This window comes from Marmota monax, unplaced genomic scaffold (genome assembly GCF_021218885.2).
Source record: "Marmota monax isolate L192 unplaced genomic scaffold, Marmota_monax_Labrador192_F-V1.1 WCK01_AAM20220418_F8-fsc00096, whole genome shotgun sequence".
Taxonomy (NCBI): Eukaryota; Metazoa; Chordata; class Mammalia; order Rodentia; family Sciuridae; genus Marmota; species Marmota monax.
Window position 1 is genome coordinate 6,997,544 of NW_026695236.1, and position 14,583 is coordinate 7,012,126.

At 34.8% G+C, this 14,583-nt stretch overlaps 1 protein-coding gene across 2 annotated transcripts in view; it reads left to right on the forward strand.

The window, feature by feature from the left end:
• The window catches only part of Rab30 (RAB30, member RAS oncogene family), an 86,350-nt gene extending 72,232 nt beyond the window's left edge, over nt 1–14,118 (forward strand). For both annotated transcript variants that reach the window (XM_058577348.1, XM_046439383.2), the window contains 2 exons: nt 138–321; nt 4,677–14,118. In XM_058577348.1, coding sequence (XP_058433331.1) covers nt 138–321; nt 4,677–4,927 — 435 coding nt within the window. In that variant the 3' untranslated portion in view covers nt 4,928–14,118. The remainder of the gene's footprint in view (nt 1–137; nt 322–4,676) is intronic.
• Nucleotides 14,119–14,583: the final 465 nt, after the last annotated feature.

Genomic DNA, 14,583 nt, shown 5'->3' on the forward strand with positions numbered 1-14,583 from the left:
TTGTAAGTGCTTTCTTTATGGCATAAAATGACCATGAAATTATCTGGGAGAAGATATCCTCATTTCTAAGGTAAAGCAAGCTAATACTCTCTTATTTTCTACTTCTCCAACCTGCTTCTTCTGTTATGCCTTTACAGCTCCAGATCTGGGACACTGCAGGTCAGGAGAGATTTCGTTCTATTACACAGAGTTATTACCGAAGCGCTAATGCCTTGATCCTTACCTATGACATTACCTGTGAGGAATCCTTCCGTTGCCTTCCTGAGTGGCTGCGGGAGATAGAACAATATGCCAGCAACAAGGTCATCACTGTGTTAGTGGGTAAGTAAGCATAAATGAGGAGGAAAAGTGATTTGTGGGCATCAGAAAATTTATAATCACATACGGCTTATGCCTTGCTATCTTCCAAGAATGTAATCTCTCTTTTTTTTAAAAAAATTATTAGTTAGAGATGGACCTTTATTTATTTGTTTGTTTATACATGGTGCTGAGAATTGAACTCAGTGCATCACATATGCTAGGCAAGTACTCTATCACTGAGCCACAACCCCAGCCCACAAGAATGTAGTCTCTAGCTAGATAAGTCATGCAACCAACATTAGTTCATCTGCAATTGAAGAGAGAAAAAAATCAGTTCTATCTCATCATGATAGTTTAGGAAAATAAAGTAGAAAACATTACTGATTTCTCTGGGCTCTAGGGGAGAAGCTGGGTGGTCACAAAAGTTATGTGGGCTGCTATACATTTTTTAAAAACCTAGTTACAAGGTGGTAGAAACTGCTAGTATAAAAAGGGGAAAAATGTTTTTTGGGGGGGGTACTGGGGATTGAACCCAGGTGCACTTAACTACTGAGCCACATCCCCAGCCCACTGAGCCACATCCCCAGCCTGTTTTTGTACTTTTTATTTAGAGACAGGGTCTCACTGAGTTGCTTAGGGCCTTGCTAAATTGCTTTGAACAATTTGATTTGAACAAACTTACCAAAAAAATTATAAATTAGGAAAATCTGAACATTGAATTTTTGAGGCTACTAAGGGTTGTTAATTGTTTTAGGTGTGAAAATGACATTGTAGCTCAGTTTTTTTTTTAATCTTATCAAAGTCACATACTGATATTGTAAGATAAGCTGGCTTTGAACTTGTGATCCTCCTGCCTCAGCTTCCTGAGCTGTTGGGATTACAGGTATGTGTCACCGCACCCATCTAAAATATCTCTTCTAAGGTGATAATAAGCAATTGCTCCAATAATGAATTTATTATCTAAAATACTTTCATTAATTTTTTTCCTTTCTTAAATTTTTGCCGATTTGAGAAATTCTGTTTCAGAAACAGTCCACTAAGGGAAAAATGCTGCAGTTTGTTTCATTTTGTAGGAAGACAACCTCTGTCTAGCATGGGGAAAACCAGAAACCAACCCTTGCTTTTCTGTGGTGACAAACATACTCATTAAAAATGGAATTACAGTAAAAACCAGATCACTAAAAACTCCTAGTTGTGATGAAAAGTTTTAATAATTGTATGGTTGTAAATGTTTTCCTTTGGGGAAGGAATTGCTGTATAGTTTAACAAGACCCGACTTTAAAAAAAAATGCGTAAGGAACTTCTGAAACATTAAGTCACAAATTATAGCTAACAGTACACTAAGTAAACTTTTTATAACAAGCATTATAACTGGTAGATGCCAGGAATCATATTAGGAACTTTACATGTCATGATCCCAGATTTGTAAGTTAGGAAGTAAAGGCTCAGTGATGTGAAATTCTTTGTCCAAGGTCACATTGTGTACCATGTTGCTTTGTAACAAGTTGCTGGACTTTTCCTTCAGGCTGCTATTTAAGTACCTGCCTCTTTATGAGCTAGTGTTCCAAGCCCACTACTGAAAACACTTGTGTACAGTGGTGAGCCCTTGCCATGAAGTGTTTGAAAGCCTGTAGCTTTGGACCTGTGTTTTCTGTGTTACACAGAAAGCCCTTTCTAGAGAAAGCCCTCAAGTTCAAGCATTACTTCTTAGGATTTTATCCAAAAAAGTTAAATGGAAATTTGAGGAGAGATAAGTTAGTTCAATATGAAAGTGATTGGCTTTAAAAATTTTTGGTATCGAAATTTCAAACATAAGCAAATCAGAGAAAACAGTATACACAATCCCATGAATACATCTCTCAACTTCAGAAAGTATCACCTAACTCATGGCCAATCTTATTTATCTATTCCCTATCTGTTCTGTCCATTGTTTCCACCCAGATTATTTTGAAGAAGTCTCAAATTTTTGCATTACCTTACAATATCAGTATGTGACTTTGATAAGATTTAAAAAAAAAAACTGAGCTACAATGTCATTTTCACACCTAAAACAATTAACAATCCCTTAGTAGCCTCAAAAATTCAATGTTCAAATATTCCTAATTTTTTTGGTAAGTTTGTTTAAATCAAATCCAAATCCCTATACTTTATTGCTGTCTTTTAATTCTCCCTTTATCTATAAGTTCCATTGCCATTTCTTTTTCTCTTGGAATTTATCACTAAAGCATTTGTCCTATAGAGTTAATAAGGATAAGTTGTTTTCTTTGTGGTGTCATTTGACATGTCCCTTATTCACCTGCATTTCTCACAGATTTGTAAATAAATCTAGAGGCCTGATGAGATTTATTTGTTTTAGGGGATTTTTTTTGAGCAAAAATACCCCATATATGATATTTCAGGTACAGTTCTTCTAGGATAAGAAAGAAGAACACCTGATTTTTTAAAAAATTCACTGCTTTTCAAGGTAATAAGTTCATTCCCTAGGACCTTTGATTAACTATTGAAATTTGTTTATATTTTTAATAGAATATGAACTTGTGGACTTAATATATTTAGTGTATTCTACTACCTTGTAATTATTATTGATTCTTCAATTATTACTGATTGTTTGAATTTTGATAGTGGAAATTGCTTCAAATGAATTCCTGAAATCTTTTGATATGACCCTAGGAATTCTTTGATAATTTTTTTGCTTTCTGGAATGACAAGTATTCCAGGTAAATCCATGCATTTTTCTGCCCCAGACCTCATTTGTTTAAGAAATAGTTTCTTTTTAATGGTAAGTTTCTATTTAGAGGCCACAATCTACATGTTAGGAGTTCCCCTTATTGGTAGGTTGGCCATTCTTTTTAGGCTTTTCAGTGGGCAGGGCTGATATGTGTGTGTGCATATGTTGGATTCTGTACCATGCACAAGAGGGTTGTCTTACTAGGCTCTACTAAATATTCTGACAAGACTCTCATAAGTTACATTTGGCATCATATTCACTTACATTATGGCTTACGGGCATGTCAGCATTAGGCATACCTTTTCAGTGAAAGGAGTTCTCATAGTAGTCCACACAGCTTTCCAGGACTCTCCCTGCACCTGGACAATTCAAGTGTCAGGAAACAAGGCTCAATTCAGACAAGTGAGGAATCTGCCTGGCCTAAAAGCCTCAGTGCCCCATAGGAGCCATCTTGTTTTATAACAACGATACAAGCTTGATTTTTAGGACAGAATCAGCACACTCAGGAAGCCCAAGTTATGGCATTCCAGTAGGTCTTTATAATTCATACACAGAATTCCCAGGTCAGAGTGATTTATCAATTGGGTCATTTAAGAGATGTTGCCAGGTAAAATAGTTGACATCATCTTTATCAGGTTTCCTGGAGAGTAGGTGTTGAAAACATCTGTTATCTTTTAAAAGATAAAATACATCATGAATTATTCATACTGAAACTTCCACTTATAATTCAGGATTGCAGAAATTTTACTAAACTTCATTAATCTTATATCTGTATTTTTTCCTTCTTGTGACAAAAATTCTAGTTCCCAGTGATACTAGAATAATTACTTATTTGCTTTATCCCGTAATATACATATAGCAGCCTCATAGTAACAGTAGCAGCACTGCCATTGACAAAATGATTAGTGGAACTGTTTGAGAGTTTTTCCTTTAATTCTTTGTCTTCAGCATGTATACCTAAGGATATATGGTTAAATTACCATATGTTACACTCACTTGAAATAGTTGTGTGTGGTTATACCACTACATGGAAGCCATCTTTGTTTAATTTTGCTTTCAATTTTAGGGATTATACTTTGTATTAATTGTATAATTTTAAATGTGTAAATATGAAAAACATTTGTAAGTTTCTGAAGTCAAAACTATAAAACAAAGTATATTCAGAGAGGCCTGACTTCTATTCCTATCCTCTCAACCCTGTTTTTATTTTCTTTTAAATAGGTAACCATTATCTTTTAAATTAAGATGTGTGTTTTATATATATTCATATTCTTCCCTTTTTCTTAGTTGTAAATTATATTTTTCTGCTCGGCCTTTTTTGCTTAATATATCCTAGTGTCTTCATTTCATGGTAGTATATAGAAATATTCCTAATGGCTTTTTACAGGGGCAGATATTCCACTGTGTGGATGTACAGTCTTACTTAGCCAGTACCCTACTAATGGACATTGGGGTTGTTTCCAGTTCTTTGTCATTATAAATAGTGCTAATATTTTAAACGAAACATTCCAGTAATCACAGTCACATTTGCTTTGCTTTACTAGCCCATCTGTCTGGCTTGACTTCAGATCTGGAAGTTAATTTTTATGCTTCTGAGCTGGCAGAAAGTCAAGTGTTGATTCTTTCTTTGATCATACCACTGTTATAGGAAACAAGATTGACCTGGCTGAAAGGAGAGAGGTCTCCCAGCAGAGAGCAGAAGAATTCTCAGAAGCTCAGGACATGTATTATCTGGAGACTTCAGCCAAGGAATCTGATAATGTGGAGAAACTCTTCCTTGACTTAGCATGCCGACTTATCAGCGAAGCCAGACAGAACACACTGGTGAACAATGTATCTTCACCCCTCCCTGGAGAAGGGAAAAGCATCAGCTATTTGACTTGTTGTAATTTCAACTAACAGCTGAGGCAAGGAGAAGCAAAAGGAATCAGCAGCTGCCCCGATGGGCCACGAGTTGCTGGGGAGATCAGACGATGACTGTGGCTCCTGCTCTGGGACCCTCTGACTCCTGTGGGCTCCTGAGCTTACAAAGCATGGCAGGCCAAGGGCCTCGTCCACAGGCCAGCATTAGCAGAACACATAATGGTTTCATCCTTTTGCAGTCTGGAGTTAGAGTGAGAAGAAAATTGCACTAGGCGCTCCATGATCTGCAGAGCATGTTGCTTTTGTTTTTTTTTAAAAAGCAAGTAAAAGCGCATTCCTGAACACAGTCCAGGGGGAAGCATACTGTAGGGATTCCTCCTGCACATCAGTAAGCGCATGTGGGGGCTGTTCTCTAGGGCTTCAATGATGATATTCTGGTGGCCCTGGTTTTCTTGTCTACCAGGTAAACCAAAACTGGGAAGGCCAAGTACTCTCTGTGGTGTATAATGATGACCCCATGGAGATTCTGAAAAGTGTTATTTCTTTTGTCCACAGGCACTTTCAAGAACTTTCGGATGTAAAAATTATATGAAACCTTTACCCATGACCAACAAAAACAATCATTGTTTTAATTATATATAAGCTCCATGACTCCTTTTGGTGCTAATGATTCTGCTATTTCACAGACCAAACATTTTAGTACATTGATGTCCTTAAATGTATTACACAGAAATAAAAAAAAAAAAAATGGGGGAATTCCATGAATCGGCACTCTTTTTCAAAGTCTCATTACTATCTTTTCTAGAATGAATTTCTAGGAAGAGAATACTTTTTCTTTCATGTTCCCCTTCAAATCTCTAAATTTTCTTCTCTAATCTTTCCTGCCCTTTAAGTAAAAGTTTGAAAATTAAAAAAGTATAAATGACTGATGATATTCTACTATAAAAGATTAGTTCTTAGACATTACTAATAGTGTGAGAAAACAGACAAGATATGACCAAAATACTGTGGATTAATGGACTGCAGAACAGGATTCCAAGCAGAGCACAGTCCTTGATAACAGGTCACATCTTTTACTTTCTGGTACTATCCTTCTTGGACAAACCAAGGCTTAGGATTTTTGTAGATATTTTTAGCAAAAGTACGAGTAGCAACAGATGAAAAGCCTAACAAATCATTTTTGTATCTTCAATAACCTTAAAAAAATTCTGCTGTGGAAGCAGGTTGAGCTGTCATTTATCATCTCTTTATAATAAGGTTACTCTCCGACTCATGAAACTTCCTGTTTCTTTCTCTTTTCCTCTCTGTCTTGGTCTCCCTTTTGGTCCTCTTTTTCTCCCTTCCTGATATGCATGTGTTACTCCTCCAATTCAAAGGAGGTATATATGCCTTTACTTAGCCAGTTTTAAAAGAGGACTCAAAATGCAAGATGTGCTGCTCAATCTGTGTTGCTGTTTCTTCAGTGCCATACTTTGATACTTTCCAATTTGTTCACTGATATAAATGCAAATTGGGAAAGTAATTAAACCTGAATGCTATTGATGCTGTCAGATGTTTCTGTAGCTTGATGCTTAGCATACCTGATTGATGCTAAGTAATGGAATAAGGGTATTATATGTAATTCTGCTGTTGCTGGAGATGGTGACAATCTCGGTCCTGATATGTTGATGTTTGAAAGCTATTTAATTATAAAGAAATGAGTCATGTAGAACACAGTATTGATAAAGCATTTTTAGCATTTCTGTATCAGGTTTCAGCATGACCAATCTCTTGCACATGGAATTACATATATCATTAAGAGACTGATTCTTCTGATTGGCCTCACTGTGTTTTTCATGATTCTATGGGAAAGAAAAGCAGATCCCAGAAGCTTGAACTTTATTTTAGAATCTGTCTCTACAGAAGAAAAAAAAAACTTTAATAAAAATCTAAATAATTTATAATTATTGCCTTTCCCTCCTCATCTTTTCCACTAAGTCAGCAATTAAAGTATCAAAAAATAAGTTAATCAAGGTGGGCAGAACCTATTTTTTAAACTGCAAGATAATGTTCCTAAATCTGGATTTATTACTTTTTTGTTGGCACAATTCCAATGTCCCCAGCATATGATGACCCAGCTTCATCTCACAGTAGCAAGTATGTTAAAAATAAAGTTGCTTTGCAAACTTAAAGGGCTTTGTTGGATTGGACTAATTTAGTTCCAAAATGACAGCTTCTTGGGCCATATTTGTATTATGGAAATCTTATTCCCTAGGGCTTAACCCTCTCCATATACCTTTGGTCAGATGAGATTAGAGTGTTTTCTTGGCCTTTTTTCTTTCTTGGTACCTTCTAGTCTTCTGTAGCTTATAGTCACCCATCCATGGCCTGTCAACAGGGACACATGAGAATGTGGGGCTTTGTTTTTCTTAGTTCTGTGAATTTCAGATTAGGCCTTATGGACATTTGTCCACCAATGTATCTCAAGTTTGAGAATAAGCTCTGACAGGTGCAATAAATATCAAATAAATGATTTAGTGCTATGAGGGACTTTTTTGTGGTTGTTCAATAACTACTCCTTCAAGTAGAACTTGAGAAAAATACAATTAAATGAAGTCATCTTAACTTAGGCCAGGACCTAAACTTACTGGTTTGCCTAATTGTTCTTATTGTTAGGGCAATATTTGCTGAGATGAGCCTTCCTTAGGGGGAAAATATCAAATTCTTATTTAATAGTAGATTTAAAAAACAAAAAACAAAAAAAGTTTCTTTATTGTTGTTTAGTTTGGCTTGACTCTGACAAATAAGACCAGAGTCCATGCCTTTCATTGTTGGTAAGATCTTTTCCTTCTTTTAGTAAAGTTTTTAAATATATAGCAAAACTCTTTTTAGCTTCCAATGAAAACATCTTCATGTTATAGAATTAGACTTGGGAAAATCTATGAAATCATAATTTGCTGTTATCAATGACATGGCTTTGTATAAATAAATCCTCAAAGGATTTCATGCCTTTTCCTTTGCCTACACAAGACTTTTTGCTCCTTTGTATACTTCCATTAGATCTGTTGAATTATATTAACATTTAATTTGTGATTATAAAAGGCCAAATATCTGTACATTATTTGGGTTAAGTGGTTTTTCCTGGCTTTTCTTTTTCCAATCTTTTGGTCATTTTCATTAGAATCTCTCCCTGAGTAAAGTGGCAAGAAAATAACTGAAAATGAAACTCAATTTGATTGATTTGAAAACATGTCAAGTTCTGATTTAGGATTTGGTAAGAAAGGTAGACGCTACTGACCAAAATAAGGTATTTGGATTAGGATCATTTTAGACTTGTTGGAGGAAGGAACAGATTCAACATAGAACTGGAATCTCTCTCTCTTCTTCTGTTCATGAATACATGCCTTGGGAGGACACTGGTGACCCCCACAGTGCTAGGTTAATTATTTGCCTCATCTATCCTTTAAGCTGTCCCATAGTTCCTCCAGATCCAGCATCAAATTTCAGTTAATGACTCACTCTGAATACCAGTTGCAAGCTGGGCATGGTGGCACATGCCTGTAATCCCAGTGGTTTGGGAGGCTGAGACATGAGGATCTCAAGTTCAAAGCCAGCCTTGGCAACAGTGAGGTGCTAAGCAACTCAATGAGACCCTATGTCTAAATAAAATAAAAAATAGGGCTGGGGATGTGACTCAGTGAGCAAGTGCCCCTGAGTTCAATCCCCGTTACAAAACAAACAAACAAAAAAAATAAAACAAAAATAACCAGTTGCAAATGATTTTGAACTGGTCTTGTGATTAAACTTTTTTTTTTTTTTTTTGGTAAACTAAGCCACAGAATGAGATGTCATCTATAATAATAATAAAAAATACTGCTTCTTTTCCTCCATGTATCATATTAATGGCCTTAAAGATAGACATGTTCTATTTCTTAACCTTATAGAATTTGTGTATTTCATGGTCATATATACCTAGGGATCACTTCCTCATTCATTTCTGGAAGAGGTTTATTTAGGATTTGCCATTTCTTTTTTCTAGAATTTTTGTTTGTTTTAACTGCAACTGGTTACTTTCCTCAGTTATGGTTCTGACAGGTGTGTTTTGATGTAACTGTAAGACTTTAGAATTAACTAGAGAAAAGCACTGAAAAAAATTTTGCATCTCATCTTTCTGACAAATGTATTCCGACTAAGCAGTATTGTTAAACACTAATTTTAACAGCAAAGATATAGGATCTATTTTCTTTGGATTTCATTTCTGACAAGAGCCTCTTTTGTATTTGAAAGGAAAGCTGCCTTCTGCTACATTGTACACTCTGATAATTTCTTCATACTGAGTTAAGAAATACCTTCAAACCACTAACTAAAATAGTAATGTTAGAAGAGGAGAAATGGCACTTCTTTCTGATGTCCCATGATGTTGAAATGTTATAATCATTCCTAGGAGCCATACTTTGAAATTAAAAACAAATCAAGGAATAACCAGCTTCTGAAGGAACTTAAAATTTAAGACATTTGAAGAATAATTGAGGGATTTGGGGGGAGGTGGATACAACTAGTCTATTATAGCAAGATGCTCTGTAGTTCAAAAAGGTGGAATAAGGCCCACAGAATAGAAGTTACAGAGCCACTGGTTTAGGCTTTATTTCAGGGAGAAAGGGGCCACAATATCTTCAAGCAATACCTTCTGTCAAGCAGAGCACAGATAAGAACTGAGCACAGAGAATGTGGAGAAGATTCAAGCATCGATTAGAAGTTTGACTAAATGACTATTAACTTAAAATTCTACATTACAGTACTTTTCTCCTCATAATATGTTTAATTAAGTATCTTTTGACCCATGGCTAATACTTTTCTTAAAAAGGCTTTGTTCTTCTGCCACAAATATATGCACCCTTCTGGGAAGAGGTTGATTATGTGTTGTTAAGCCAAGAGGCTGATCTGCAGCTGGGATTGGCTTGCCAGTCCATTCACCAGTGTCGAAACCACAAACTAGTTGTTGAGTTAAAAAAGGTATTATTTTTGTAAGTTATATGAATCATGGAAATTGTATCAGTGTAATGATAATGATCTCTTCAGGATTTTAGGATAGGCATTTTTAACAGAGCAGAATCTTCCATTTAAGATCCCACAAAATAAAACAACATTAAGTTTTTCAGCTTCCGTGATATGGACTGGTGAGTCATTGGCATAAAGCAGTCCTTGGGATCTCAAATAACATTTGGTGGGTTTCCTTGATTCTTTTGAAAGTGAGTTTTAAAAACCTGAGGCCAAATTGCTCCATGTATAAAGTAACAAAGCATAGGCCTTTGCTTTTAAATGAGATAACTCTAAGCAATTTTTGCTAATAAAGCCTATCACCCAAATGATTCCTCCTACAAAATAACTTGTACTCTTGCTAGGCTGAATAATAGCTTTTCATTGGTTTAAAAACCAAAAAGTCACTGGTCTTGAATCAGTATGGGGAGAAACATACTTGAGTTTGGGTAAGCCTTCCTCTGACTCCTTTGGATAAGAGGTCAGAACACAAAGGCTAGCCCCCACTAATTTGGCCTACTGAGACGTACAAGTCAAAATGTTACGTTCCCACTAGCTTAAAGCAGAATTTTGAAGATGCTGTGTTCTAGTTCCTGATTAAATCCTTTGTAGGTGATGACTCTGACATTTTAAAGACTGAGGTAGGGAGATGTATAGAAGGGGAACACTAATTTAGGTGAGAGGGGCTCTAAGATGCCTAAATTAGCTGTGACTTTAGGCAAAGCACATAATCTTGAGAAAAAAAAAATATATATATGATAGATCTATCAGCATTATTGTGAACATTAGATGAGATAAATTGAGAACAGAGTGCTCAGTAAACAGTAACCACTCAACTATTAGTTCTGTCTTCCTTACTTAAGATTTTGGAGCTGGGCATGGTGGCATGTGTGTGTGATCTGAGCTATGTGAGAGGCTGAGGCAGGATATTCACTTTAAGATCATCTGGAGAAACTCAAAAAAGATTTTGGGTGGTGTGATACAAGCATAGATCCTTCAGAGACAAAACCAAAAAACCTTCCTGGCTTAAAAGAAAACACTTCCATTTTTTATTTCCTTAAAAGAAAATCACTTATTTGATCTGCTTTTGGGCATTACTGTCACTGTTTCTTTATATACTTCTGCAAAGATATATTCTTTCAATAGGCAATTGCAGGGTTGTAAACTCCTTCTTATCAGGAAACTTAATCTTAGAACTGAAATACCTCACAGTGCAATTTAAACCTCTTTCCTCTTTGATCCCATTCTCCATGGTAAGAAAAATGGGTTGATCCCTTTCTTTTTAAGGAGACACATTTGCAACTTATTATTGCTCTTTTTTCCTAACTTTACTTAAATAATGGTAAAAGCTCATTAAGGTGGTAATCATTCTTCCCTTCAATGTCAGGAAAGTTTTTGTTAATTCTTAGCTGCTTCTTCCACTTTCCCCAATATTGGGGATTGAACCCAGGGCTTCATGCATGATAGTAAAGCACACTACCATTAAGCTACACCCCCTGCCCAACTCTTAGCTTCTTATTGATATCAGATTTAGATCTTAATCGTTATGTTGATCAACTCTTCTGTTATACATGTATTTTTCTTCTTTAGTTATATAATTGATAACAAAGTATGCTTCTGAAGAATAATTCTGGTTGTGTGGCTTGTTTCCATCCCTTGGTAAAATGGAGTCATGAATACCCGTTTTGGGATCTGCTTTAAGAGTTAATTTCATATGAGACAATATTTGATGAATGTAATTACCAATACCCAAAAGGGTAACCCCCTTTCTATGCATGCACTATGTTCTGAAATAAAAGTTGGAGTACCAAATGCCTAATAAAGCAAAAATTCATATACAGAAAAACACAAGGTAAGAATCTGATCAGATAACATAATTTACTAGTTGGCTGAATGGTGCACAGCTTTTGTTTAAGGTTACACTATTATGCCTGATTCAATAACAATAGTAAATTTGATAAGCCCTCTGAAAAACAGCTGCTAATCATATTGCATTCTGGAATGTAATCATTAGGAATAAGTATTCTCTTGTTCTATGTAATTACAGAATGCTAATGGAAATTTCTTGTAGGTTATTTGACAAATGAATGTCAAATGATTTCTTTAAACAATTAAAAAAATTCTCATCCCCTTAAGTCTTTTGGGGTTTTCATGTCCCTGTTGTTAAAGAAAAAAAAAATCAAATGACTGGAATGCTGGCTTCTAATTTCTACTCACTGAAGTGTCCTCTAGACATATCACATGGTTGGAGCTCTTGATGGTATATAAAGGAGCTGCATAAATGTATTTGTACTAGTGCATGAGTAAAATTTGTTTTCAGCTAAAAAAAAATCCACTCTGCTAAAAAATTCAGCTAATAAAGAATTAAGAAGAGTTTTGATAATCTAAAGGGGAAAAGTGTGCCCTATATTTTGTTGCACACATTTTAATGCATGACTTTTAGTATAGGGATGAAATAAAATTCAAAAATACAATTCTGGAGATCTCAGCAGCTAGTTAAAAATATTTAGAGAGGCTGCTTTATGAAGACTTAGAGATTCCTTGATTTCCCCCTTCTATCTTTCCATTAAAATGTCGATCTTTAATATACACAATTTTAACACAGGTTAGTCATTGAGTTTTATGAACTCAATTCTTAATATTTGGCTATTGGTTTTATACATAGGATCTAAGTAAAATCTGTATACATCAGCATATAGAATCTAATAAGCTTCAATATAAACATAGTACTTGTTTATAATGCTAACATGCAAATATTAACGGTACAATGTATATTTTATGTCCATGTATTAATTTTTTTTACTTAACAAAAAGCCTGTTAGAAATATAAGCCACTGATGACCTGAGTGCAATTAGCTGAAAACATTCTGTAGAAAAACGATTTATTGCAAATTCACTCAACATTTTTTTAAATAATAAATTGTTGATGGTCCTTTACTTTGTTTATTAATTTATTTATATGTGGTGCTGAGAATCGAACCCAGTGCCTCACACATGCTAGGCAAGCGCTCTACCATTGAGCCACAACCCCAGCCCCCACTCAACATTTTAAAAAGGGGACAGGGAGAAAAAACAAACCTGAACAAAATATTTTAAAATAAAGTTATGTTTCGTTTTAAAATTAAGATAAATATACACACCATTAATTTGTCCTTTGCAAAGTAAAAAACTCAATGTTTTTTTAGTGTATTTACTATGTTGTTGTGCAATATCATCACTAATTTTAGAACTTGTGTCATCCCCAAAAGAAACCTTATATCCATTAGCAGTCACTCCTTCTTCATCCTCCCCAACATCTGACAGCAAATAATCCTTCTGTTTCTATGGATTTTCTTATCTTGGACATTTCATATAAATATAGTCCTCAAATATGTGGCCTTTTGTGACTGGCTTCTCAACATTTTCAAGGCTCATCTATGTTGTAGCATGAATCAATAGTTTCTTTTTATGGTTAAGTAATATTCCATTTCATGTATATATAACATCTGTCCATCAGCTCATGGACATTTGGGTTGTTTCCATTTTTTTTGGCTATTATAAGTAATGCTGCTATGAACATTTATGTAAAATTTTTTTGTGTGTGGGCATATGTGTTTACATCTCTTAAGAGCAATTAGCCTAACAAATCTTGTCATTTGTCTGTATTTTAAAATAACTCTTAAATTACTACTTGGGGAATGCAACTTATGATCTTAGTTCATTTGATCAATTAGGAGACTCTTGAATAGTGGCTAACTCTCCAATATGTCCATAATTTTTTTTCTATGAGCCTGTCATGTAGATATGATAATCAATTTCTTGAAGACTGCTTCAGTCTTGTAGAAATTGCATTGTCATCACAGAATTTCTAGTCTTTTGCATTGTTTTTAAGGATAGCAGTAAATCATGGTGGAATGGAATACTCATTCAATCTTTTAGGATTCAGTGAAACGTTTTTGAGATACAATTTTTTTTACATGTTGTCTTTAAAATTTTTCCTTCTTGAAAAAAGATTGTGAAATTGCCAAACCATCTGACTGTTCATTGTGGCTTAAGTTTTTATTATTAAGAAATAATTCATACCGAGAGAAAAAGTAAAAAGAATGTATTTTATGTGCAAAGAATGAATGTATTTAACAAAACCTTTTTATTTGTAAGAATTTTTTAAAAAGTTGAATGGAAATTGCTTTCCCATGTACTTGTACATAAATAAACATTTCCTGTTGTCCACATTTAGAGGGTCATATGCCATGTCAATATGCAAAAAGCAAATAGGTTTAAATATACTAATATCCTTCAGCATATTGTGGAATGTGCACTAGATTTGGGGATCTGGTTACATGAATTTGAATGTTGATTCTCTAACTGGTTTAGTGGAACAAGTCAATATTTTATATCATGGTTTTCTCTTCAATAAAGAGAGGATAATCTAGATCACCTTTAAGGTCTCTTCCAACTATAACACTAAATGAGTCTACTCTCCTATATTCAGAATGTGAGAATTATGCTATTTATGATACTAGGATAGATGCTTTAACCTATGATAAAACTGAAGGAGTATTACACTGTGAACCAGTGTCCTAGTCCTGACACCGAGAAGCTAAAAATCCTAGTACTATTAGACAGTGGGATAAAAAATTTATTTCAAGCCTTAAATTTTACAAGTTCAAAATATGGGCACCAGATAACATACTTTT